This window comes from Mastigoproctus giganteus, chromosome 5 (genome assembly GCF_048544385.1).
Source record: "Mastigoproctus giganteus isolate SK-2022 chromosome 5, ASM4854438v1, whole genome shotgun sequence".
Lineage (NCBI taxonomy): Eukaryota > Metazoa > Arthropoda > Arachnida > Uropygi > Thelyphonidae > Mastigoproctus > Mastigoproctus giganteus.
Genome location: NC_143579.1, coordinates 117685537 through 117712467, shown reverse-complemented (window position 1 = coordinate 117712467; position 26931 = coordinate 117685537). Strand labels below are relative to the sequence as shown.

At 38.0% G+C, this 26931-nt stretch overlaps 1 protein-coding gene across 4 annotated transcripts in view; it reads right to left on the bottom strand.

Annotated features, from left to right (window-relative positions):
• LOC150085658 (LIM domain-binding protein 2-like) overlaps nt 1–26931 on the bottom strand; it is a 323298-nt gene that overhangs the window by 80381 nt on the left and 215986 nt on the right. For all 4 annotated transcript variants that reach the window (XM_090373421.1, XM_090373423.1, XM_090373422.1 and 1 more), the window contains one exon: nt 14243–14311. In XM_090373421.1, coding sequence (XP_090229547.1) covers nt 14243–14311 — 69 coding nt within the window. The remainder of the gene's footprint in view (nt 1–14242; nt 14312–26931) is intronic.

Sequence of the window (26931 nt, the reverse complement as noted above, 5' to 3'; positions counted from 1 at the left end):
TTGTTGGGATATCAGAGACATTTGTTATTTTGGTTTTTAGGAGCATTAGCAACTAAGGCCATATTGCTCTGTGGGGATATGCGGTGGTCATTCCCTGACCTTTCCGCATCCTCAGTATTTGGTGGTCACGGGCTCAAACCCCAGTCTAGTCAAGAAGCGTGTGTTACGCACTGTTGATCCTGCCCACCTGGGCAGGATCAACAGTGCAACAATTGATCCACCTGGCTACGGAGGTGCCATCAGAGACATGGTGTTGCAGATATAAGCAGTGCAGAATTGGAATTTAGGGAGTACAATGTATACAGAAAGGATAGACAGGGTGGGAAGGGAGGAGGGGTTATGATGTTAGTTAAGAACACACAAATCTAAGGAAGTGCACCCAGTTGATATGGTTGGACAGTGCAACGTTGAGTCAGTTTGGTGTGACATAAACATTGGGAGTGTGTCACAGGCCTAATGATTCTGATGAGTACAGCAATCAATTTAGCAGAGAAATAGAGTGGGCCAGTAAATCAATGTCTTGTAATGGGGGATTTTAACTTTCCATATACTGACTCGAACTTGTAGATTGGTCACTTGCACCCTAGCAAGACTTTTGTGGATTTCTTGGAGGACTGTTTTCTACAGCAACATGTTTGAGGGACAACCAGGAGTAATATTCTTGATCTGATTATCAGCAGTGATGATCCATGCATTAGGAATTTGCAGATAAAGGAACCACTAGATGACAGCAATCACAGTCTACTGATGTGGAATTTACTTAAAGATGTAACTAACATCAAGGGTGAAGGGAACGGTTTTTGTTTTCATAAAAGTGACTACAGTGGTTTCAGACAGTTTTTAAATTCTATACAGATGGATCAACTGATCATGTAAAAACAGCAAATTCTAAATGGGAACCCTTCAAGGAATTAATCTTGGGAGCTTCCATGCTTTTCATACCAGCTATGAAATACTGTTAAAGACTGCCCTAAATGTATGTCTGATGAACTAATGAGGCTCATGGCAGAGAAGAAAAATGTGTGGGATGCATATAAATTATCAGGTGACACAGAAGCCTATGGCAGATATAAGCTAGTCTGTAATCAAGTCACAAAGAAGGTTAGGCAAGCAAAGGCTGATTACAAGAAATCCTTGGCAAGGATGAAAAGAAAAACAACAAAGACTTCTTTACTTATGTACACACTAGAAGGAAGTGCAACAGACTGGTCCACTTGATGTTAGTGGTTCAACTGTTGGTGATCCTGCTCAGATAGCTGACAAACAATGAGTATTTTGCATCTACATTCACACATGAGAAATTCTGTAAGGAAGGGAAGGACAGAAGTTTACTAAACTCAAACAGGGAGTTAAATGATTTTGTAATAACAGAGAGCAAAGAAGAGAAGAAACTGTTGAAGTTAAACATAAAAAAAGGCATCTGGGGCAGATGGAATCTATCCAGTTATACTGAAGTAGGCAACGAGAGAAGTAAGCAAACCCTTAGCCATAGTTAGAGAGCATCCTTATATTCAGGGGACGTCCCCATGGACTGGAGATGTGCAAATGTATCCCCCAATTCACAAAGGGGTTTCAAAGGGTGATGCAAATAATTATAGACCTGTTAGTTTAACTTCTGTTCTGGGGGAAAATAATGGAGTCACTGGTTAATGAAGTGATGCAGGATCATTTAGACAAGACTGCAGTAATAGTTCAGACACAGCATGGGTATGTTAAGGGGAAGTCTTGTCTGATCAATCTGACTGGATATTACGATGTGGTCACAAAGGAACTGGATACAAAAAATAATTTTGATATCATACACTTGGATTTCAGGAAAGCTTTTGATGCTGTTGCACGTGGAAGACTGCAGTGCAAATTGGAGTGGTATGGCATTAAGGGTAAGTTGCTGCAATAGAAAATGGATGGTTGAGTGGGGGGGGGGTCAACAGAGAATGGTAATCAATGGATGCTGCTCTTTGTGGACTAATGCACTGTTCCAGAGGGTTTGGTATTGGGCTTACTGTTTTGTATATTTATCAATGATATTGATGAATGTATATCAGGCTTAGTGTCAAAGTTTGCAGATGATACAAAGGTTGGCAGGGTTGTTAATGCAGTAATGACAGTGTGCTACTGCAACAGGATCTAGAAAATTTGGGCAGATGGGCTGAGAAGTGGCAACTGAAGTTTAACATTGACAAATGCAAAGTACTGCATATGGGTAGAAGTAGCCTCAGAGGAACATACCAACTGTGGTACTACACTTAGGGTGGTAGAAAATGAAAGATCTGGGCGTAATTGTGCAGTCAGATATGAAGTTTTCTGATCAATGCAGACAGGCTGCAAGAGCAGGTCATGGGGTTTTGTCAATGATATACATGAATTTTGCTAGCAGGGAAAAGGAGGTTATTATCCCTTTGTATAAGGCAATAGTGAGGCCACGCCTTGAGTACTGTGTACAAGTCTGGAGGCCTCATTTTAGGAAGGATGTAGATTTGCTTGAGCATGTACAAAAAAGGACAACAAGGTTGGTTAGGGGAATGAAGGGATCTTCTTACCAAGTGAGGATTAAATTCTGCAAATTGCAGCAGCTGGAGATTAGGCACCCGCAAGGTGATCTGATTGGGGTGTTTTATACAGCTGTGTGTAAAAATTAAAAAAAAACAAAAAAAATTAATTTGGAGATCATAAATGTATTAAGTGTGACAGGCAGTGGTATAGAAATAAAGTAGTGCAAGGGAAGGATAAAGGAGGAGAAAATAGCAAAGATTAAGAAAAATAAGAATGTCCAAATTGCATTCGTATTACACTAATAGTTCAATGGATGGAAGCAAGAATAGAAAGTAGAAAGATAAAGGTTTGATTTTTTTTGGCGCAAAAGCAACTTTACCCATATTGTGCCCATCTATTAGTATTATATGACAATGACGTTTCATAATTATGGTTTATATCTGGCTAAAATATCCGATTAGTTTTAAATAAGCAAATATATTTTCAGTGTTGGAGTTATCACCTAGGATTTGTGATAAAGTCAGGGAATCCTGAATATTTATAGGGAGATGGAAGGCTGATTGTCGTGTCATGTGGTATTGTAGACATTCTATAAGGAAATGTTTTGGTGAGTTGACAAGAACATAAGGCCATGTTGCTCAGGGGATATGTGGTGGTGATTCCTTGACCTTTACGCATCCGCCATATTTGGTGGCCACGGGCTCGAACCCCCAGTCTAATCAAGAAGCGTGTGCTACGCACTGCGGCTCTTGCCCACCTGGCTACGGAGGCGCCTGTGAGTAAGTACAAGTGTGTGAGATGTATATGTCCAATGTGCAGTCTGGTTAAAACGACTTCTTCGTGACGATGCTTAAGGAGACTTGAATTCCATAGCTGAAGTTCGTGTTTTATTTGAAACAGTTTATTGTTTGTTTCATTTTGCCACATTTGTGACCACTGAGTGTGGAGAATCTGTTTTATGATAAATCTGTAATCAGAAAGTGGAACTTTGTAATGTCTTAGGTTTGTATTTGTAGGATTCTTCGCTGCTCAATCAGCACTTTCATTACCTTCAATGCCTGCATGTCCTGGGATACAATAGAAATTTACTTGCCTTCTTTTGCTTTTGAGCTTCACAAGATGATCTTTTATCTGGTGAAGGATGGGATGTGATGGAGTCTGCTTTTGATGGAGTGCATTGCACTCCATCAAAAGCATTGAGTATTGCACTCGATGAATCTGTGTATATGAGATGTTTCAGAAGAGGAGAGGATGCAATGTATTTTAAGGCCACTTCCCCTATGGTGAATAGCTCAGCAGAATAGCTACTGCATTGGTTTGGGAGTTGCTGTGAGATAATAGCGTGTGGAAGGACCACTGCAGCACCAACTTGGGTATCTGTTTTAGAGCTGTCTGTACATATTTGAAGATATTCAGAGAACTGTGATGATCTCATGCATCTGTTTTATGTTGACAACTGCCAGAGTGTTTTTTCCCACTGCTGAAAATAAGTGTCACAGTTAGGCATGAAAGTGTGCCATGGTGGAATACTTATGCTATTATCCTCATGTACGTTGTCAAAGCTTAGGCCCCATTTTTAAACTAGTTCTTTTAGTTGTATTCCAGCTGGTTTATTTACTGTGGGTTTATTGCTGTAGAGGTTCTCCCATAGTGGACTGAAGAGATACTGCCAATTAGGATGATGAGGAAGACTTTGGATTTTAATAGCATAGTTTAATAGCAGCATTTGCTTCCGGAGATACAGTGAAGGATCATGGGTCTCCGCATATAAGCTTTGTACAGGCAATGTTCTGTATGCCCCTAAGAAAATTCGTAAGGCACTATGCTGTATGGAATCAAGCCATTTCATGACACTTGGTCTACATGAGCTATACACAGGGGCTCCATAGTCTAGTCTTGATCTGATTATCGCACGGTATAGGTGAAGTAGCGTGAACTGATCAGCTCCCCACTTCATTGCAGAAAGAACTCTGAGAATACTTAGTTTTTTTTAGACAGGTTGTTCAGAGAAATCTGATATGTTCCAAAAAGTTAAGTTTTTTTTTGAGAATCAAGCCAAGGAAATGTATACTATTTGCTAGATGTATCAGCTGGTTTTCTAGTCTTATTTCTGGATCTGGGTGCATTTTTCGCTTTCTACAGAAATGTATGGCCATTGTTTTTTTGTTGTGATATTCTGTAGCCATTGTTTTTAGTCCACAATTCTACTTTTTTAACTGCACTTTGTAATTGCCTTTCAATCATGTTCATGTTTTGTGAATGGCATGAAATGGTAACATCATCTGCATAAAGGAATGTTTCAACTGTTTTCGGTATGTCTTTTGTCACAGAATTCATTTTTATTGTAAACAAAGTTGCACTCAGCACTGAACCCTGAGGAACTCCTTCCTAAGTATATATTTGTGACAGCTTGTTTTGATATTTCACTTGGAAGGTTCTGAGCTTCAGAAAATTTTGTATTAAAATTGGTAGGTGTCCACGCAAACCAATTTTGTGGAGGTCATTCAGAATGCCATATTGCCGGGTAGTGTCGAAGGCCTTTTCTATGTCGAGACTGATCATGATCAGATGCTCATTCCTTAGAAAAGTATTGTGAATATTTGCCTCTGCTTTTATCATGGGGTACAGAGATGATCTTATTTTGCAGAAGCCATACTGATTTGTGTTTAGTAAGTTATATTTTTCCAAGAACCAGGTTAGTTGGTTATTCACCATTTTCTCCAGGGTTTTCCCAAGGCAACTTATAAATTATACAGTATAATAAATTATACTGTATAATTTAAGTAATGTATTTAGAGATTTTTGACTAAGTTGCTGTATCATTTGACAGTGAACACCATTGGGTCCTGCAGCACTCCTCCTTGACTTAGCCAGAGCTTTCTGCATTTCTTCTATATTGAAAGGCTGGTTGTATGGGAGATGTTCGCTGGTATTGAAGTTTAGTTTGTATTTTTCTGCTACAGCTTTCGTTTTCTGAAAGGATGGGATACATGCTGATACTGCTGATATACTTACAAAAGTAGCTGCAAGTATGTTTGCGATTTCCTTGAAGTTAGTGATCTCCTGTCCATTCAAAGTTTATAAGTGGAGTTGGTACTGAAAGAAATTTCCCATTAAGTTTTCTGATTTTGTTTCATATAACAATGGTATCTGTATTTCTGTTAATTTTGAAGGTAAAACGTATCCACAAATCCTTTCTACTCCTACGGCAGATATATCTAGCTCTAGCTTTTTTAAATTTATGAGAGTGGCGGAGGTGGGATACTTTCGGAAAAGATTCCAAGCCTTGTTCTTCTCTCTTTTGACCAAACTGCATTCATCATTCCACCACATTGTGGCATGTTTATGATACTTGCCAGAAGACCGAAGGATTGTAGCTTCAGCTGCCATTAATACCTGGTTTATGACATAAGTTATAGCATTGTCTATTGGCTGAGTAGTGATTATTTGTTCATCTATTGTTGTAAGAGTTGTATATTTTGTCCAGTCAGCTTTGTGAAATCTCCATCTTTTTTGGCCAACATAATGTGTAATATCATTCGTTAATATTTTGCAGACAACAGGGAGATGGTCGCTGTTAAGTGGATTGCTCAAGATCGGCCACTCAAAAAGTGGGTATAGGGCTGGTGAACATATGGAAATGTCAATGGCTGAGGTTGTTCCTGTGGTAAATGGATGTATGTCGCAACTCAAGTGTTAAAGAGTGAGAGATTCTGCTCTTCCAATAATTTCTTGATCAATCTTCCACGTTTGTCTTGGTGTTGAGACCCAATGATAATGACTGGGGGTGGTAGCTGAGTTACTAATGCTTCAAGATCTGCATATGCATACTCTTGATTTGGTGGAAGGTAATGTGAGACCAGTGAGAATGTAAACTGTACTGAGACTTGTACTGTACCTGCTTCCAAAGATGTTTGCAGTTGGAGGTGTTTACATGGAATTCTGGAGTCAATTAAAATAGCCACTCCACCACGTGGTCCATTAGAAGGGAACCAGTCTTGTCTGTAGATATCGTAACGGTTCACTGCTATGTTTACTTTGGAGTTAGGTTTGTTTCTTGAAGGCAGATACCTAGCAGAGGATATTTGTCAATGAAATCATTAATATCATTGATGTTACTCCGGAAATCTCGACAATTCAATTACATTATTGTACGCATTATGTTGGTTTCATATTTGTATCTGTCTTTATTTTCCAAATGGTGGTCTGCTTATTTCTTTCAGACCTTTTCTCTTTTTTGGGGAAAAATGGACAAATATCCATCTCTTCCTCAGCATCTCTAAGATTGGTTCCTCTAAGACTTCTTTTTCATGTGTCCATGTGATCATGGACAGAGGATGTCTCCTGTATCTATATCTTTAGCATTTGTGTTTTATTGTGAAGAGGAAGGCATGTATGGAGAAATTGTAACTGGTGTGTTGATGGCTTGACTGGAAGTTGACTTTGAGAATGAGTTTAGTGAGGGAGTTAAGACTGAGCAAGCCCAATCAAATATAGAGATGTTGGGAGGAACTGTAACATTGGCTTGAACTGCAGTGGTAGTGGTGGTAATAGCAGATATCAGTTTGTGTTGTTGGACAGTTGCTGCACATGAGCATGTTCCTGTGATTGGTGATATTTGTTTCTTTGCTGTTGTTGTTGTGGGGGTTTGATGGCGCATAAGCTGCTTTGGCTATAATGCACCTATTCAGTTATTATATGAATATATGGAAATTCTTGCAATGTTAGAAAAGGCTGAAATCAGAAATGATTAAAGACTCCAATTTGCTCCAGAAATTTAAAAATTCAGGAATATTTGCATTGTAACCAATGACATTATGTAGGGTTATTGGTTTCCAAAGGTTAACCAATGATAGCAGGGTTGTATTTCTGTCTTGTTTATAGTATTGGCATTCAATGAGAAATGTGTTTAATAGTCAGATTTGCAGAACAATGTGGACACTGGGGTGAATCATCTCCTGTGAGTAAATGAAGGTGAGTTAAATGAGTATGACCTATTCTTGCTCTTGAAAGGACTATTTCTTCTCTTCTTGATGTACGAACACTGGAGCCGACCGGGCTAGCCGGGTGGGTAAAGTGCCTGCCTGGCAACCCAAAGGTCGCGGGTTTGAATCCCACCTCGGGCTTGGATCAAAGTACTGCAAAAACTTTGGGAGGTGCACTATGGCCACAGAAGCCGATGTGCCAACAACTACAAAAAAAAAAAAAAAAAAAAACCGAACACTGGAACACCAAATTTTAAGATCCTGTTTAAATTGAAAAAGTTTATTATTTGTTTGGGAATGCCAGAGTGCTGTCCATTCTGTTAGACATGCACCATGAATGATTTGTGGATAGTCGGATGCTGGAACAGGGACATTTGTTAAATCTAAGGTAGTTGGATTTTTTGCAGCTTTATCGGCCAGTAAATTACCAGAAATTTCAGAATGTGCTGGAATCCAGTAGAAGGTGACCAGTTGGCGGTGCTCTTTAATCTGCAATAATAATCTTCTAATTTCATTTATAACAGGGTGAACTTTATCTGAGGTGTTACATAATCAATATATCTATGAGTGCGAGCTGCATGAAGTTGTCTGGTATTTGATGCTTGTAGAATATTCTTTCCCCATTGGCAGAGGTAAGTGTCACAAATCGGTAGAACGGTATGTCTCCATGGTGGTTGAGCGAAATTTACTACCTGTTGTACAGAATGAATGGAAACATTCCAAACCTGCATCAATTCAAGGAGGCGAAGACCAGCTGGTTTTACTATGCTAGGTTTATTTCTGTAGAGGTTTTCTAGTGGCATATCGAATAGATATGGGATGTGAAGCACAACTTTGTATTTTGACAGCATGCTTCAGTAACAATGTTTTCCTATGTAACGTTAGTGGTGGCTCATGAGCGTCAATGTAGCGGCTATGAGTTGATGTGCTGACCGGGCTAGCCGGGTGGGTAAAGTGCCTGCCTGGCAACCCAAAGGTCGCGGGTTCGAATCCTGCCTCGGGCTTGGATCAAAGTACTGCAAAAACCTTGGGAGGTGCATTATGCCCACAGAAGCCGATGCGCCAACAACTACAAAAAAAAAAAAAAAAAGAGTTGATGTTCTGAATGCACCAAGTGCAATCCTCAAGGTGCTGTGTTGAACTGTATCAAGCCAGTGCAGTGTACTTGCTCTGGCTGAACCATAGACAGGAGCACCATAATTGAGATGGGATCTGATTAATGCCCTGAATAAATGAAGCAGGGAGGTGCGATCTGCACCCCATGTTAGGGAGGATAAAGTTCTAAGTATATTTTTTATACAGAAAGTATGTACATTTTTAATAAGATCTAAGAAATTTAATTTGTTGTCAAAGGATTAATCCTAGAAATCTGATGTTAGTAGCAACTGTGATGGAGACATTGGAAATTTGAAGTTCAGGATCCGGATGAAGTTTTCGTTATCTACAAAAATGGATTGCAACTATTTTCTGCTGAGAAAGTCGGTAGCCATTGAGGCTGGCCCATTGTTGTATTTTATTTAGTGATTTCTGAAGCTGCCTTTCAATAGATCTCATGTTTTGGGAATGGCAGGAGATGGAAATGTCATCTGCATAAAGGTAAGTCTCAATTGTGTTTGGAAGCTGTTTAGTGATGGAATCAATTCTAAGAGCAAAAAGAGTGGCACTCAATACTGATCCCTGTGGAACACCTTCCTGAATGAAAGTTGCAGAGAGGGCATGTTGGTTTCTCACTTGGAACAATCTAAAATGTAGAAAATTCTGAACAAATTTGGGAAGGTTGCCCCATAGACCATAGATGCTCTGCCACCATGTGGTGTCAAATGCCTTCTCTATATCTATTGAAACCAATACTAGATGTTCATGCTTAACGAAGGCATTTCAGCCTTAACTTATGGTTAAGGCTGAAAAATTCAGCCTTAACCATAAGGTCCAGGCAAGACCTGCTTTTTCGAAAGCCGTGCTGACTATGGCTCATTAGATGTTCTGACTCAATGATCCAGACGAGTCTACTGTGGACAACTTTTTCAATGATTTTTCTGAGGCAGCTTAAGAGAGAGATATTGGTCAATAGCTATGGGGGGTTGGATGGATTTTTTCCAGGCTTTAGGAATGCCAAAACAATAGAATGATGCCAAGAAGCTGGATAAACATTTTCTAAAATGTGGTTGTAAAAGAACAGGAGGCGCAAAGCTTTACCATCAAGATGTTGCAGCAGCATGAAATAATAGATCCCATCTGGTCTGGCAGCACCATTGTGGGCTGTTTTAATGGCATATAAAAGTTCAGAATATTGTAGCGGTTTGTTATACGGTAGACTGAGAGTCGTTTGGAAGTTATAGTATGCTGTTCTTTACTGTTTTTAATTCGCTGGAAAGATGTAGTATAAGTAGATGCTGCTGACATTTCAGCAAAGGTATTTCCCAAAGCATTTGCTATATCCAAGGGACTTGATAGATCTCACCCATTCCAGGAGAGGATTGGAGATGGTATGGTTGGAAACTTACCAGATAGCTGTCTAATTTTTTTTCCAAATTATTTTGCTGTCAGTGTTTCTGTTAATGCTGGACGAAAAGTGGGTCCAGGATTCTTTCTTGGCTTGCCTTTGTATGAAACGTGCTTTTGCCCTTAATTTTTTATAATTTATTAGACTGGTTGTGGTTGGATACTCCAAAACAAATTTTAGGCTTTATTTTTTGCTTTTGTGCATTCCTCATTCCACCAATAATTATAATGTTTTCGACCAGGGGGATTTGATAGTGGTATTGTCTTTGGCCACATTTAGGAGATGCGATGTGATGTAATTTGTCACATCATCAATAGGCTGGAGACAGATTTTTTCCTCATCAAAGGATATTGATGACTGGAATTTTGTCCAGTTTGCTCAGACAAATTTCCATTTCCTGCAGGGTTGAGTTAGAAGAGTCTGTGCTATTAATACGTTGCATACAACTGGGAAGTGATCACTGCCCATAGGATCATTAACAACATACCACTCTATGGTCGGGGCCAGTACTGGAGAACAAATGGAGAGATCTATTGCTGAGGTTTGTCCAGTTGGGAGCTGAATGTGAGTGTGCACCAGTATTGAGTAAGACGAGATTTAGTGCCTCTAAAAAGCTTTCAATGAGTCGACCCCGTCTATCTAATTTAGAAGAGCCCCATAAGGGGCTGTGCCCATTAAAATTCCCTAATATACAGAGAGGTGGAGGTATCTGTATAAAGAGGTCTTCGAGATCTTTTAAACAGTAAGTATGGTTTGGTTGTAAATAGATTGAAACTAGTGTTATAGCAATATGGAGAGTTATACGAGTAGCAACAACTTCTATTTCAGTTTGAAGTGGAATATGTTTAGTCGGGATTTTTGAATTTATTAGGATTGCCACACCACACCACCATGGGCAGCATTAGCTGAATTACGATCTCTTTGATAAAAAGGCAACAGTTCTTTATCGAATGAGAAATTTGCAAAATTAGGTAAATTTCCTGAAGACAAAGAGCAACTGGAGAATATTGGTTAATTAGATCATGGATGTCATCTGTGTTGCAATGAAAACCTCTGCAGTTCCATTGAAAAATACAAGGCATTATTTGTGTTTAATTAATGGAGCTGTATCTGACTGCTTTTTGAAGGTGACTGGCTTATAGAAAACTGACTGGCCAATGTCCATTTCTTCTTCAGCATAGATTTCTAAAAAAAAGGATCTTCCTGTATTGATGTTCCATCTGTGTCCTGGATATTTTTAATTCCATTTGAGTTTGTAATATGGGATGTGGTAGCACTGTTTGAAGGAGGAGATGCCACTGGTATTGTCAGATGAGTATTATTTGCCTGATATAAGAGTTTGGATTGTTGCTTACATATACTTGGTTGTTGTTCAGAGAGGATATTTCTAGCCAAATCAGAAATTGATTTATTAGTGGGAACTGTTTGATACTTTTTTTCGGCATTGACAGAGGTTACATTTTTGTTTATAGGAGGTAAACTAAAATTAAATGGATTTTTATGATTTTAAATCGGATTTTCTAAATTATTCTGCTACAATTTTTAGTCATTACCTTTTCTTCTCCCTCCCTGTTGATTTAATTATTATGTTTAATTTATTTTTGCTCAACAGTTTTGCCATGCTACTGGCAAAACTGTTGAGCAAAAAACTGTTGAGCTGATACTAGAAAGGTTGTTCTGCTGCATTTATATCCACAACTGTGGTTATGTGACTTGCAACGATGTGGGACAAACCATTTGTGTGCACAGCAGGGGTGTACCTAATAAAGTGGCAGCACAGTGTATATCTGCATCTTGCCTAGAAATCACTGCCAACAACATTCGTTCTGTTTGGGAGCATGTTCTGCCCCATTTGGCAAATGATTTCATTGGTTTTGAATCACAAGTTCAGACAATTGCCTAAGACATTGTGAAGATTGGAAAAGACTTGGGATTCAAACTTTGTACACTGCCAATGTACGTGGCTGCACTGACTCACATGCAAATGACTTAGATGATGCAACTCTACTTAAAATTAATGAGCAAACTGCATATGAAGAAGAGGAAAACAACTCTGAAGTGGGACCTAAATAATTTAACAGAAGAATTGGAGAAAGTTTTCAGGGGGTTGACATGGCCTGCGAGGTGATTATGAATGGAGATACAAATGAACATAGCATCAAAATAAGTACAATTTTACAAGATGGGATTCGATGCTACAAAGACTTGTATACCGAGAAAAAGAGACGACTTCATTATTGAAATACCTAAATAAAGAATAAAGCTTTTTTCTCATCTCTCATGAGATGAGAAAAAACCTTTTCATGAATAAAATTACCTTTTCATTAATAAAATGTTTGCAATATTTTTTATTTCAAATCCTTTTAATTAGTTATCAAGTGCAAAATTTTATAGATTTATTAAAATTTTTTTATAGACTGTTTCTCTGGTATGCTTTCAATTAAAACCTATTATAATTATACCTCAATGAGCATGGTTTCACATAACACAGTTTCAGTACCAATTATCAGTGCATATCTGCAGGGAGATTGTTCCTTTAATGAAGATAGTAGTGATTTAACCCAACCAGATATACAGATATTTGGAGAGACTGAGCAGTCAGTTTGAGTTGATACCGAGCGTAGTCATTGAGTAACTGACGTGTACGTAAAGGATTTAGTAGGAATTGCAATATGTTTCTTTGCCTCTTGATATACCATCTTATGCTCTATTTTATATTTCTGAATGGTTCTCTCGTTTCCATTGCTCGCAGTCCTTAGGGAAGGCAGAATGACTACCATGACAGTTAGGACAGTTTTGGGTTTCTTTGTTACAGTCGGTATGTGTGTGTGTTCTTTAGAACCACAAGTGACTACACCTCTGCACACTGTTTGCAAATGACCAAATTTTTGGCACTTAATGCGCCGTACCGGATTGGGAATGTATGGTCGTACATGACATCTGAGGTATCCAGCTTGTATAGCTGTGGGGAGAATCGGTGTTTTAATGGTCAGTATGACTATCTGAGTAGGGACAGGCTCTCCATTTCTTTTGATAAAAATTCTTTTTGCATGGACTACACATTTTGGTTGTTTAATTCGTGGACAAGTTCATCATCTGATAACATTTAGGAGATCTAATTCTGATATTACCCCTTTAGAGGAGTTCAAGGTGGCAGTGGGGTTAACCTTTGTGGAAATTCCACCAAAGGTAGAAATTTTTAAGAGTCTAAACATGTCTGTGTTCATTCATCCCCACTAATAAATCTTCAGATCTTAATCGGCGAACCATTTTTGATCTTAATCGGCGAACTAGCCACATTTTCGAGACATTTATAAATCAAAAATGGAGATAGCTTACTCAGTGACTGGTCTGTGGAGGAATGCAATATTAAAAAGAGAGGAGCAGAATAATCTGCCCCTTCTTTTTTTTTTTTGTCTCTTGGCATGGGGCGTGTTTAAGTCACCATGATCTGGGTCATGCCTATCTAGATCTGGATTAGTAGATCCTGGATACGAAGATGAAAAAAGGGGAAGGTGCAGAAATGAAGTTTGGACTAGCAGGAAACCACTTCAGTGGCTAAATTTTTAAATAATTTTCATAAAAACACAGAGGCGCCTCCGTAGCCAGGTGGGAAGGAGCAGCAGTGCGTAGCACACGCTTCTTGATTAGACCGGGGTTCGAGCCCGTCACCACCAAATACGGAGGATGTGGAAAGGTCAGGGAATGACCACCGCATATTCCCAGAGCAATATGGCCTTAGGTGCTAATGCTCCTAAAAACCAAATAACAAACAACATAAAAACACAGCAGCCAATCATAATATTGTTTCACTAATAGCAAAAAAAAATTAAATATGATTTGGAAATTCACCTCTTGTTGGGAAACAAAAAACAGATTATTTCTGTTACATGAAGTATTATTCAGTGTAATGTATTGTGCAGATGGTGGTAGATGACTTTCATCAACCGGTGAAATACCACCACTTTGCTTATTGGAGGCTTGAAGTGGTGAAACCCATGTTTAGTCTCTAGAGCAAAGTTTCCGGCATCCCCCTCCCTCCATACTTCTTCAACCCATGCACGGTACTATAGGTTTGATACCTTTCGTGTTTGGTGTTTTCATAAAAAAAAAAAAAAAAGATAATATACATGTATAAATTTGATTTAAGTACGTACGCACATCATCAAGAGTCCCTTGATGATATAACAAAATTTGACTGTATATGCATTCAATTCTAAAACAAATATAACACAGTATGACTACTATTAACTGGACCTACCACCACAGCATTATCTTTGGCGAGCTGTTCTTTCACTGGGTCATTAGGATATTGGCCTCCAACCATAATCTAAAGAAAACAAAATCAAGGTATATAATTAAGTTTTTGAAGAAAAATCTTTCTTCTCTGCAAGATAATTGTACAAATCTATTCACCATCATTACAGAGGGTTTTTTTTTTTTTTCCCCCAAATTCAGTAACACTATGTTGCACAATGAGGAAAACTATACCCCCTTTCACCCAGCATATGATTTATTGCTATGTGTGTGTGTGTGTACGCATATAAATATGAGGAGTGGCAATAAAGTTCCGGGACAAGTGCAATAAAAAGAACACAAAGTGAAGGAGCTCAAAAATGGTTTTAATTTTTACTTAAAGTAAAAATGAATGAATGAATGAATGCATTAATTCACTGTTCTAAAAGTTTCTGAAAGAGTCAGCAAAGGCATCCAAAAAAAAGACATGATGTTCAGTTCGGCATTTACGTTCTAAACATCCAAAATCGCTCTCCTTTGAAGACAGTTTTCACCTTGGAAAAGAGGAAGGAATCTGCTGATGCGAGATTTGAAGGGCAAGGTTGATCTGTGATGGCTGCCTGTACAACGCCACATTTCACTAGAAATGTCCACATAACAAATACGTAATGGGTGAGGACAACTGTCGTGCAACAAGAACTAGCTGCCTTCTCTCAAAACTCAGCCTCACCCATGAAATGCACTTCAATAGTCTTTCAATTACTTATACATAGAAAGGAAGTTGGTCACTCACACACTAGCAAGACTTTTGTAGATTTATTGGACGACTGTTTTCTACAGCAACATGTTCGAGAGGCAACCAGAGGGAGTAATACTCTTGATATGATTATCAGCAGTGATTATTCATGCATTAAGAATTCGAAGATAAAAAACCACTGGGTGACTGTGATCACAATGTACTGATATGGGAATTACTTAAAGAAGTAACTACCATCAAGGCTAAAGGGAAGGGCTTTTGCTTTCGTAAAGGTGACTACAGAGGTCTCAGACAGTTTTTAAATTCTGTACAGTGGGATCAACTGATAATGTTACCAACATTGAATTCTAAATGAGAAGCCTTCAGGGACTTAATTTTGGAGGCTACTAGGCTTTTCATTCCAACTAAGAAATACTGTTCAAGGTTTAGGCCTAAATGGATGTCAGAAGAATTAATGAGGCTTGTGGCAAAGAAGAAAAATGTATGGGATGCATATAAAGTATCAGGTGACACAGAAGCCTATGGCAGGTATAAACTAGTCTGTAACCAAGTCACAAAGGAGGTTAGGCAGGCAAAGGCAGATTATGAGAAATCTTTGAAAAGGATGCAAAGAAAAACAGCAAAGAGTTCTTTACTTATGTAAACTCTAGAAGGAAAGGGATGAATCAGATTGGACCACTTAACATAGATGGTTTGACTATTGATGATCATCATGCTCAGGTAGCTGAAAAACTCAATGAGTATTTTGCATCAACGTTCACACACGAGGAGTTATTCAATGAGGAGTGCAAGAAGTTTATCAAATGCTAACAGGGAGCTAAGTGATTTTGTATTAACTGAGAGCAATGTGGAGGAGAAATGTTGAAGTTAAACATAAGGAAGGCACCTGGGGTGGACAGGATCTATCCAGTTATATTAAAGGAGGCAGCAACGGAAGTAAGAAAACCCTTAGCGATATTATGAGAGCTTCCCTGGACTCAGGGGAGGTCCGCATGGACTGGAGGTGTGCAAATGTCTCACCAATTCACAAAGGGGGTTCATCAAAAGGTGACACAAGTAACTACAGACCTGTTAGTTTAACTTGTGTTCCGGAGAAAATAATGGAATCACTGGTTAAAGAAGCATTGCAGGATCACCTAGACAAGACTGCAGTAATAGTTAAGACACAGCATGGGTTTGTTAAAGGGAGGTCTTGTCTGACCAATTTGATTGGATACTATGATGTGGTCACAAAGGAACTGAATGTCAAAAATAATTTTGATATCATATACTTGGATTTCAGGAAAGCTTTTAATACTGTTGCACATGAAAGACTGCTGTAGAAATTGGAGCGATTTGGCATTAAGGGCAAGTTTCTGCAATGGATAAAGGGAAAGTGGGAGATGACAGAGAGTGGTATTCAATGGACACTGCTCTTCGTGGACAAATGTTATTAGTGGAATTCCCCAGGTTTTGGTGTTGGGTCCATTGTTGTTTTGTATATTTATCAATGATATTGATGAAGGTATATCAGGTTTAATGTCCAAGTTTGCAGATGATACAAAGGTTGGCAGGGTTGTTAACAACAGTATGCTACTCCAACTGGATCTAGATAAGTTGGGAAAATGGGCTGAGAAGTGGCAACTGAAGTTTAACATTGACAAATGCCAAGTACTGCATATGTTGCATATGGGTAGCAAAAAGAAAACCGAAGAGAAACTTTTGCCAACTGTTGGTAAGTTTCCACTTCCACTTTCCTACACTCAGGGAAGTGGAAAGTGAAAAGACCTGGGGGTAACTGTGCAGTCAAATATGAAGTTCGCTAAGCAGTGTAGATGGGCTGCCAGGGGAAGTCATGGAGTGTTGTCGATGATATACAGGAATTTTGCTAGCAGGGACAGGGAGGTGATTATCCCATTATATAACGGGATAATGGTCAAGCTACACCTAGAGTACTGTGTACAACAGCGGTCGCCAACCTTTCGGACCTCACGGACCACTATCATGATTTTTTCCATAAAAGTAACATTCTAAATATGAAATGGTACTTACACTTGTTTTTCACTCCAAGTTATTTGCAAAAAATTGGATATCATTAATGTTAATATAATTAATAATATAATGGCCTTATAATGATAAAAAAAAGTATAATAAATAAATGCAGATATATTCATTATGAAAAATGCAAAAAAACATTTTAAATTTCATTTTATTAAAAAAGAATTAACAGAAACAATTAATATTAACAATTATCAAATATAGAGTGCACCTCGACATAGAGGTGTATAATGGATTAATTATAGCAAAATAATCAGTGTGACATTTGTTGCTGCTTGTTTGAAATAAGCTGTTGGATTCTTGGCTCCAATGACGTTACTGCAACACAGAGAGCCGTTTGTATTTCTAGCCGACAGTGGTACTTGTTTTTAATTGCAGTAACTGATGAAAATGTCTTTTCACACATATATGTAGTTGCGAATGGAATTAAAATTTTGATTTTGACGGCCTTTTCACTCAGCACTCGGTACTCACTTTTTACGGAAAGCCAAAAATGAGATCTTGTTAGGGACGAATGGAATTTACCTCTGAGACTGTAGTCAGACGATAGATCGATTAGGCTTTCTTTTTCTTTCATGTTCAAATTACTATCCTCGATTTTCGCTGAAAATGGATCTATCATCCACGTAGTTCTGTGTCTGGGGTCCTCTTCCTTTGGGTAATAATGACCAAAAGAGTCAGTGAGCGACTGTAAGTGCAATCGAACAAGAGTTATTACCTGTCAGTTGACATCCTCCTGTTTCATATAATCATCAAAATTTGGGAACATTTGCAGATCTTCCTCAGCCAACCATGTTTGCCACAGCAATGTGAACACGTCCGTAAGCTGTCCTTGCAAGGACGTGTTCAGCACGTTTAACAGAGAAAAAATATCTGCCAGGTATAAAAGCTTGGCTAGCCAATCATTGTCGGACAAGAGATCATGGAACCTCAAATTATTTTGCTGCTGGAAGAATAACTTGACTTCTTGGCGCAGGTCAAACAATCGGGTTAGTACTTTGCCGGACAGCCATCTCACCTCAGCATGAAGAACATGAGTATACCGAGAGCCCATTTCTTCACAAAGTGCCTCAAATATTCGAGAATTAAGCGCTTTGTGGCAAATTTCGTTTACAATTTTAATTACATCAGAGAGTACTTCGTGCAGTTCTGGAGATAATCTTTTCGCCACAAGTTGCTCACAATGTATAACACAATGAGTAAACAAGATGTCTGGGCGTCCAACGTCTTTTACTTTTGCAACAATTCCTGAACACAGTGCAGTCATGCTTGCAGCACCATCTGTACATATCCTAACACATTTCTTCCATTCAATATTGTGTTTCTGGAAATAACCATTAAGTGCATTGAAAATTTGAGAGCCGGTTGTTCTACCCGACAAGATTAGTGAACAGAGGAGTTTTTCCTTTAATTCTCCTTGGCAATCAAACCTCACAAAACAAAGAAGAACTGCCTTTTTAGTTATGTCTGTTGATTCGTCAAGTTGAATTGAATAAAATAGAATTTTTCACAAGTGCAATCACTTGATTTTCAATATCTTCGGCCATGTCTTCAATTCTGCGCTTCACAGTGTTAGTGGACATAGGAATTCCTTTCAGTTTCTGGACAGTCTGTTTCCCCAAAACCTCTTCACAGGCTTGTAACAAGCAAGGCTTAATTCTTCTCCAATCGTATACGGCTTTTAACATCTTGCGACTTGAAGTGCTATCAAATAAGATTTTACTAGGGATTTATCTTCAACAATCATTGTTGCTAGCAAACTTTTTTGCTTTTGCAAATTTTCATGCATCCTTTGGAAGTATTCAACTGGCTTTTTAGCTAAATCTGGGTGTTTTGACTGCAAGTGCCTGCCAAGTTTTGAAGGTTTCATAGCATCATTTGATAAACTCTCAGAACATATATACAAAGCGGCCGTGGATCCAGTTCACTTCCAGGTTCTTGAATAAATCCAAACCAAGTAGTTCGCATCATATTTTCTTGAAACAAACTTTTTCTTCTCTCCGCCTCCAGTTCTAATGTCCTTCCTGATGATGGCTGTGGTGGCTCTGATTCATTAACCAACTCATGACAACGCGATGCATTACCTAAGAAGCGCGAAATGCTTGTTTGCTTTTTCTCACTCATTGGAGTTATTTTATTCAAATCCAAAACCCAACAAGAAATAAGATAGTTATCTGTGCACAGTTAAAATAAAAATAACACTGGTCACTTACCTAAGAAGAATATCGTATTGAATAACCACCAGTATAGTGTTTACAAAAATTCGCTTCTTGAAAAAGCCCAACAAAATGAAACAATCTTGACTAGAGTCGTTATTTGCTGAGCAAATTGACTGTTGATGGCAGAAGCACTACTGATAGTGCTGAGCAGCGTTTGTTTATTGCGGCGCAAATCTTGCCCCGAGCGTAGACAAGGACAGATGTCAAAGTAGTTTTTTTTTCTCTTTTTCGCCAATTGAGCTGTAACTTGCCATCCTGCTCGCCGCAAGTCTTGCGACCTGCGCCGTGCCCAGGCTAGGCCATCGACAAGAAATAGCTTTCTATATATTTTTTTACAATAAAAGCATCGCTAATACCGGATATTGCACTGGGCCTTTTATAAACATGCAACATAATGAGGCAAAAATCGCAAATATATTCAAATTACTCTGCAGACCATCAAAATTCTCTCGCGTCCCACCAGTGGTCCGCAGACCACTGGTTGCCAACCACTAGGGTACAAGTCTGAAGGCTTCATTTTAGGAAGGATGTAGAGTTGCTAGAATGAGTACAAAGAAGGGCAACAAGATTGGTGAGGGGAACAAAGGGGTGCTCTTACCAAGAAAGGTGACGCCTCCGTAGCCAGGCGGACAGGAGCAGCAGTGCTTAGCACACGCTTCTTGATTAGACCAGGGGTTCGAGCTCGTGACCACCAAATACGGAGGATGCGGAAAGGTCAGAGAAGGACCACCACATATCCCCGGAGCAATATGGCCTTAGTTGCTAATGCTCCTAAAAAAACACAAACCAAACCAAGAAAGGCTTAAGTTCTGCAAATTGCAGTGACTGGAGAGTTGGCACCTACGAGGTATCTGATTGAGGTGTGTAGGGCCTTGAATGGGTTGAGCAAGCTGAATGCTGATGGGATTCTTCCTCTTGCTCAGACTAAGAAACTGAGAGGGCACAGTTTCAAATTGAGGAAAGATAGTTGTAGAATAGATGTGTGGAAATTTTCCTTTAGTCAGAGGGTAGTTGATTGGTGGAACAGGCTTCCATCTTTTGTTGTGGAAGTTGATAGCATAAATAAATTTAAGGCTGAGCTGGACAGGAATTTGGAATGACCGGGAGGGGGGGGGTGAAATGGAAAAGTTTTTTTTTTTTTTTTTTGGCTGATGCTACATAAGCTTGCTTTCTTGCATCATATGCCTCTACTAATGCTAATACTAAATGAACTTTGATTTTGAGTGTCCAATGCAGCTCTGATGCTTTGTCAACTGGTTGCACTGAATCACTCAACACTCATATTCAGTGATAATGCAGTAGAGGAAATTAGGATTGTCTTTACAAGTCTGGATGAAGTCTGCACATGATGACACTTTTTTCTGCTTATCCATGAGGGCATGCAACATAAATTTTGCACATAATTTCCTTTTCACTAAATCTTCATGCGGAATTTAATGAATTGTCGTCTCCCAATTCATATCCAACTGATCAGCCATTATTTTGGGAGTTAAACTTTCTCTTACCAGTATCCTGAATGTTTGCAACTCTGTATTCATTTCGAGAGGATGATGGTTACCCAATTCTTGGGTCATCGCAAACATCCTCAATGCCTGTCTTTGAACTACTTATATCTCTCAAGCACACTGGTACAACATGACATTTTGTCACCATGAACAGTTTTTAACATTTCATACGTTTCTGTTGCAGATTTTCTAAGTTTAAAGCAAAATTTGATATTTTGTACATTGCAAAATCGTGAAACAGAATGTTACTTGCAACCTGTAGCCTACTGGACAATCTCTGTACCACCATCTGCTGGGGGAAGTTTGAACTACGACATACTGCTTCTATTTTCGAACTCAACGAACATAACTGAAACAGCATCAGTCCAGGAACTTTATTGCCACACCCCATGTATAAACAATTCATAGTAATAAGGAATAGAAGAATAAGCTATATATTGTGAAGGAAGTGATGACTGTTGGATGAGTATAGGACTATTGCAAAGCAAAACATCCCCATGAATATATAAATACAGTAAACCCTCGATTTAATGGACTAATAGGGGAGAAGGGGTGTCTATTAATGCCGAAAGTCCGTTAAATCAAATGTTAAATCAAATGTTTATAAAAGGCCCAGTGGGGGGGGGGAGGCATTTTTATTGTTCTTAATGTAAAAAAAAAAAAAAAAAAAAAAAATTAATAAAATAAACAGTACTGTACAATACAAAATTATGTTACAATTTGGCCTTTGATTTACGGATATCAGAAACAGTTTTTTTACGCAGTAAATTTCACAAACACGTGCTACTGAGATGCCTTGTTCTAATTTCTCAATTAGCTCTAATTTCTGTGCCACATTTAAGTTCCACATGCTTTCTTTTAACTTCTCTATCACTTGATGACATTTTAAAAATTGTAAGGATTGCAAAATTATTTAATAAATAAAGTTACAATTCAGAAATCACAGAAACACTATGTATACAACCCGACTGCATGATAGCATGAGGCAGACTGAGAGCGAAACAAAGCGAGTCGGTAGACCTGAGTGTCTGAGTCACGTTCAGCTCGCAAGTCACCACCTGCTCTTATCTGTTATCTGTAATCTGGGAAAACAGCTATTTGAAGATGTTTTCAGAAAGAATAAAAAAACAATTTCCTGAATTTGATTAAAAAAAAATAAAAGTAGGTAATTATCAAAACAATAATGGAAATAGGTAATTATTATTAATTTTTAATTAATAATAACACTGAAGTTTTGTATAACCCAAAATAAATAATATGGTCGAGATTAATATGTACATTACTGTATTATTTGTCCAGTCTGTTAAATCCATTATATCAGGGTCCGTTAAATCGAGGGTTTACTGTATATGAACCAAAGAAGTAAAAGAAGGTTGTATAAAAGCAGTAAGGAACAAGTGAATCTATGGTACTGTACCCACAAAAAAAGCATAATACACAAACCTTGGTGTCATCAAGAGGCAACAACTGAAATTGTGAGAAAGGATGGCAACACTTAGATCTGTTTCTGATGTAACCATACAGATAAATAGTAATCAGATTTTGAATTTATAATTTAGCAAATAAGGAAAGTTAAGACCAAACACACTTATAAAAGAAAAATACTACTAAAAACAAGTATATGATTGTAATTATAGTTGATACAGAGGATCAAACAGAATAAATAAATAACAATAATAACAAAATAAAATAAATAAATAAATAATAAGAACTTATTTATTCCAAAGTCAAAGATAGACTTAAAAATGGCCATAACAATATATATGGAAGCAAATTGGATTATTTTTACTTTTGGGAACCTAGTTTTGTTTCAACTGAGAAAATTGTTTTTAATATGATTTGTTACTGGGAGGAGATGACACTGAATTAATTTTTGTACTACGTTAGCTAGTTCTTCATTCCTATCCTTTGGTAATGTATTAACTTTAATGCATTTACATATTGTTTGTATAGTATAAATTTCTTAAAATGTGATAGGAAGGAAGCTTTAAAAATGTAGATAATATATAGCTGTATTTGTGTTTCTATGAAATATTATAGTACTAGGATACCCATGGCAAATATTTCGTCAAAAATGTTTCATAGAAGTAAAAGATTAATATCGAAGTAATTATAAAAACCTTTTCCTTAACTCCTTCCACTCCAATTAAGGTGTGGAGGGAATGGACTCAGGTAAAACTGCAACTTGATAATTTTTTACATGTATGACTACTATGTTCTTTAAAATAGATACAATTATTATACAAAAATTATCTGGACCTAGAAACTGCTTTGTAAAGTTGTCCATGAGCAAAAAGGGAAACTTTATTTTGAAAGTCTAAACTTTCAATAAAGTTGGGATTTGAAATAAACCTGAAATTTGTTAACCACGATGAAAAATGATAAGAAACTGTCTTCTCTTCAAAGTAAATGGCAAGTTAGTTTCACTCAGAACTAAATGAATTCTCAGGATTTGAAATCGGTTAGGATATTTTTTTGGAATTATTTATATTTTTCTCAATTGTATTGCTAAATAAAACCAATCACAAAAGGAACCAGGTAAAAAGCTTGTTTAGTCTTTGAAATATTCAAGTTCAAAGAGCATTGCAGACAGAGGAACATAAGTAAAGTGACCAGATGTCCTGCATTTAAATCATTTGCCCTGCACTGCAAACTGTCCCAGTTTGGACACATGGCCTCCATACATAAGCAATGAACCCCAATTTTGCATTTTTTTTTTTTTTTAAATATTTATATCAGGAATCACGATTTTGATTTTTCATTTTATTGTGCATCCTCCTTGTGACATGAAATAAAAGAATGCCAACAGATATGAGGTGGGGCAAATTATTTAAACATTAATTCCAGGGGCTCACAACTGGCGAGTATGGGCTTGACACACCCAGGGTCCTGAGCTGGATATCACATCATCCTTCTCTTTCTTGATGAATCCCCTCTACTTCTGAGAGGATTCATCAAAAGGTAATTCAGAATTTTTTTTTTTTTTTTTGGCTGGTGCAGCATAAGCCTCAATTCTTTTATTTCATGTCACAAGGATGCAGAATAAAATGAAAAATCAAAATCGTGATTCCTGATATAAATATTTAAAAAATATATATATTTATTTAAATATTTATATCAGGAATCACGATTTTGATTTTTCATTTTATTCTGCATCCTTGTGACATGAAATAAAAGAATGGAATGATGAAAGAATGCCAACAGATATGAGGTGGGGCAAATTATTTAAACATTAACCCCAGGGGCTCACAACTGGCGAGTATGGGCTTGACACACCCAGGGTCCTGAGCTGGATATCACATTATCCTTCTCTTTCTTGATGAATCCCCTCTACTTCTGAGAGGATTCGTCAAAAGGTAATTCAGAAATTTTTTTTTTTGGCTGGTGCAGCATAAGCCTCAGGCTTCCTTGCACCATATGGCCAATGATAATAATATTTACGACAGAGAGGGCATACCATGCGGGCATTTGAAAAGAGTAATTGAATTTGCATTATGTTTGCCCGAAACCAATGGTGCAATGGAAAGAGTTTTCTTGGTAGTAAATAAGTTGTGGCCATCAGAAAAAAAACACAACATTTGTAGAAACATTGAAAGCAATACTACACGGCTTAGTTAAGTGCAATTTTGACAATTCTTGTGAAGACTTTTACGAAGAAATAGTAAATAATGAAGGATTATTAAGAAAAATTCATTCGACAGAAAACTATATTTAATTATAAAAGAAGTATGTATTTTTATTGTTATTTCACAGAAATACCTATACAGGGTGTCTCAAAAATATTGGTACAAAAGTTTAGGGGAGGTAGGTACCATCTAAAGGAATGTGAATCGCATAGGAACCCATAACCGGAAACATCATCATAAGTCGGTACACGATGCTTTTCATCAGTTCGTGAGAGGAAAAATTTCTGGTTTACTCATTCAAGCAGTAGTCGCCGCACGAAGAGCATGTATCGATCAATATACGAACTGAGCTGGCAGACATGCACCTAGTGTATGGATTAGCAGAGGGCCCACATGGTGTGTGCGCGCCCCCACGCAGCACAACATCGCTTCGCAATAAATGTGTGGGCAGGTATGGTCGGTGACTGCTTAGTTGGCCCATACCTGTTACCATCCAGCATGAACTCCGCTAAATATCGGATATTTCTTGAACAAGTTCTACCAGGGTTACTTAACGATGTTCCAGCAAATGTCAGATGCAACATTTGGTTTCAATATGACGGGGCCCTGCCCATTATGGAAAGTGTGTTCGTGACCATTTCAACAGATGTTTTGGCCGTCGATGGATTGGCTGTGGTGGACCCATTGCCTGGCCCCAACGCTCACCTGATTTTTCGAGCCTTGATTTCTTTCTGTGGGGCCTTCAAATCAATCGTGTATGAATTGCCTGTGGAGATGGAAATGGATCTCGTGGCGAGACTTGTCTGTGCTGCTGCTACTGTCAAAGTAACTCCAGGTGTGTTCGACTGTGTCCGCCAATCCATGCTGCGTTGGTGTCACGCATGCATCGTCTCATGGTGGAACCTTCAAGCATCTGTGTAACATCATGAAATGCATCCGTTTCGTACTCCCTTGTTAATATTATGTCAAATAAATGTTTGCCACTAATTACTGTCTTGTCATTTCTGCTTCTTGTGCCTCTGCTACTACTTTCCCCGTGACGTTTCCGGTTATGGGTTCGTATGCGATTCACATTCCTTTAGATGTTACCTACCTCCCCTAAATGTTTGTACCAATATTTTTGAGACACCCTGCATAATATAGGTATTTGTGTGAAATAAAACAAAAATATACGGGAAAAAAAAAAAATTAATAAATAAATATAGGCTATAATGGGTTTTTTGTGATATTTTATAAGTTTAGTTCAAAGAAGTAGATGTATTTGATTTACATTTTGTATGTGAATATTTTTTCATAAATAAAAAAATTTATAAATATATACTGTACTGTATGAGGGGCTTAGAAGGGAACAGGTATTCTGAGTGTTATCACACACTCAGTCTAAAACACTGATGGATCCAATATCTTTCTATTATAGAAGCTTTAGGAGAAGTCCAGTTGGCCTGCTTCTCTAAAATTCACTCATGCACACCTTCTCGCTGGTAAGCCCTGTTACGTCACTTAGGTGGCAACGAACATGTAGTTCGGTTCTCTTCAAGATGCCTGGTCAGCGTTAAGAGGAAAAGACCAAACCCTCCGGCACATGACAGCACGCCGAAACAAATGGCCTTCAGCCCACAGTAGCTTTCACTCCCCCTCTTAACGGCAGCAAGAGGATCAGAGTGGAAGCAGAGGGTACTAAGAATCTTTGGGTATGACCAGGCTGCCATGCACAGAAACTGAACTTGGCCTGTTACAACATCAGATCACTCATTGGTGAAGACAGGATATTAGAGCTGGAAAATGAACTAGAAAATGTGAATTGGAATATCATCAGTTTGGCTGAAACAAGAAGAAGAAATGAATCACTTGATTGAAATGAAGAAAGAAATGATTTCCACTTGATAATGAAGTTTATCAAGTGGAAATCTGCTGTACACCAATGGAAACAGTGAGAGGAGCAAAGGTGGAGTTGGCTTTCTGATCCATAAGGATATAAAAAACAACATTTTGGAATTCAAAAGCACATCACCAAGGGTGTCAAGACATACTCAGGATTTCTAAGACGTACAGGCTAAAGGTTATAATGATTTATGCACCAACACCGAGTTATAATGATTTCTGTAACATCATCATGATGAAGAGGTTGAAGAAATGTACACCGAAATTGAATTCTTCTAGATGAGCAGAAAACCCAGTACACTATCATTATAGGGGACTTCAAGACTAAGGTTGGAAAAAGACAAAAAAGCACAGAAAGGGGAACTATAGAAAATTTTGGAATTGGTGAAAGAAATGAAAGAGGTGAAAGACTTGTGGAATTTGCAGAATCTCAAGGATTGTCAGTAATGAACACTTTTTTTTTTCAAGAAAAGGGTGAACAGAAAGTGGACATGGAAGAGTCCAAATGGATCAACAACTAATGAATAGCGACTTCATCCTCCTAACAGAAGATATATCGCAAATGATGTTACCATCCTGAATAAGGTAAATATTGGAAGTGATCACAGAATGGTAAGATGTACACTTAATATAGATGTAGGAAAAGAGAGGAAAAAAACCGACTCCAGTAAATAATACGAAGGTCTTTG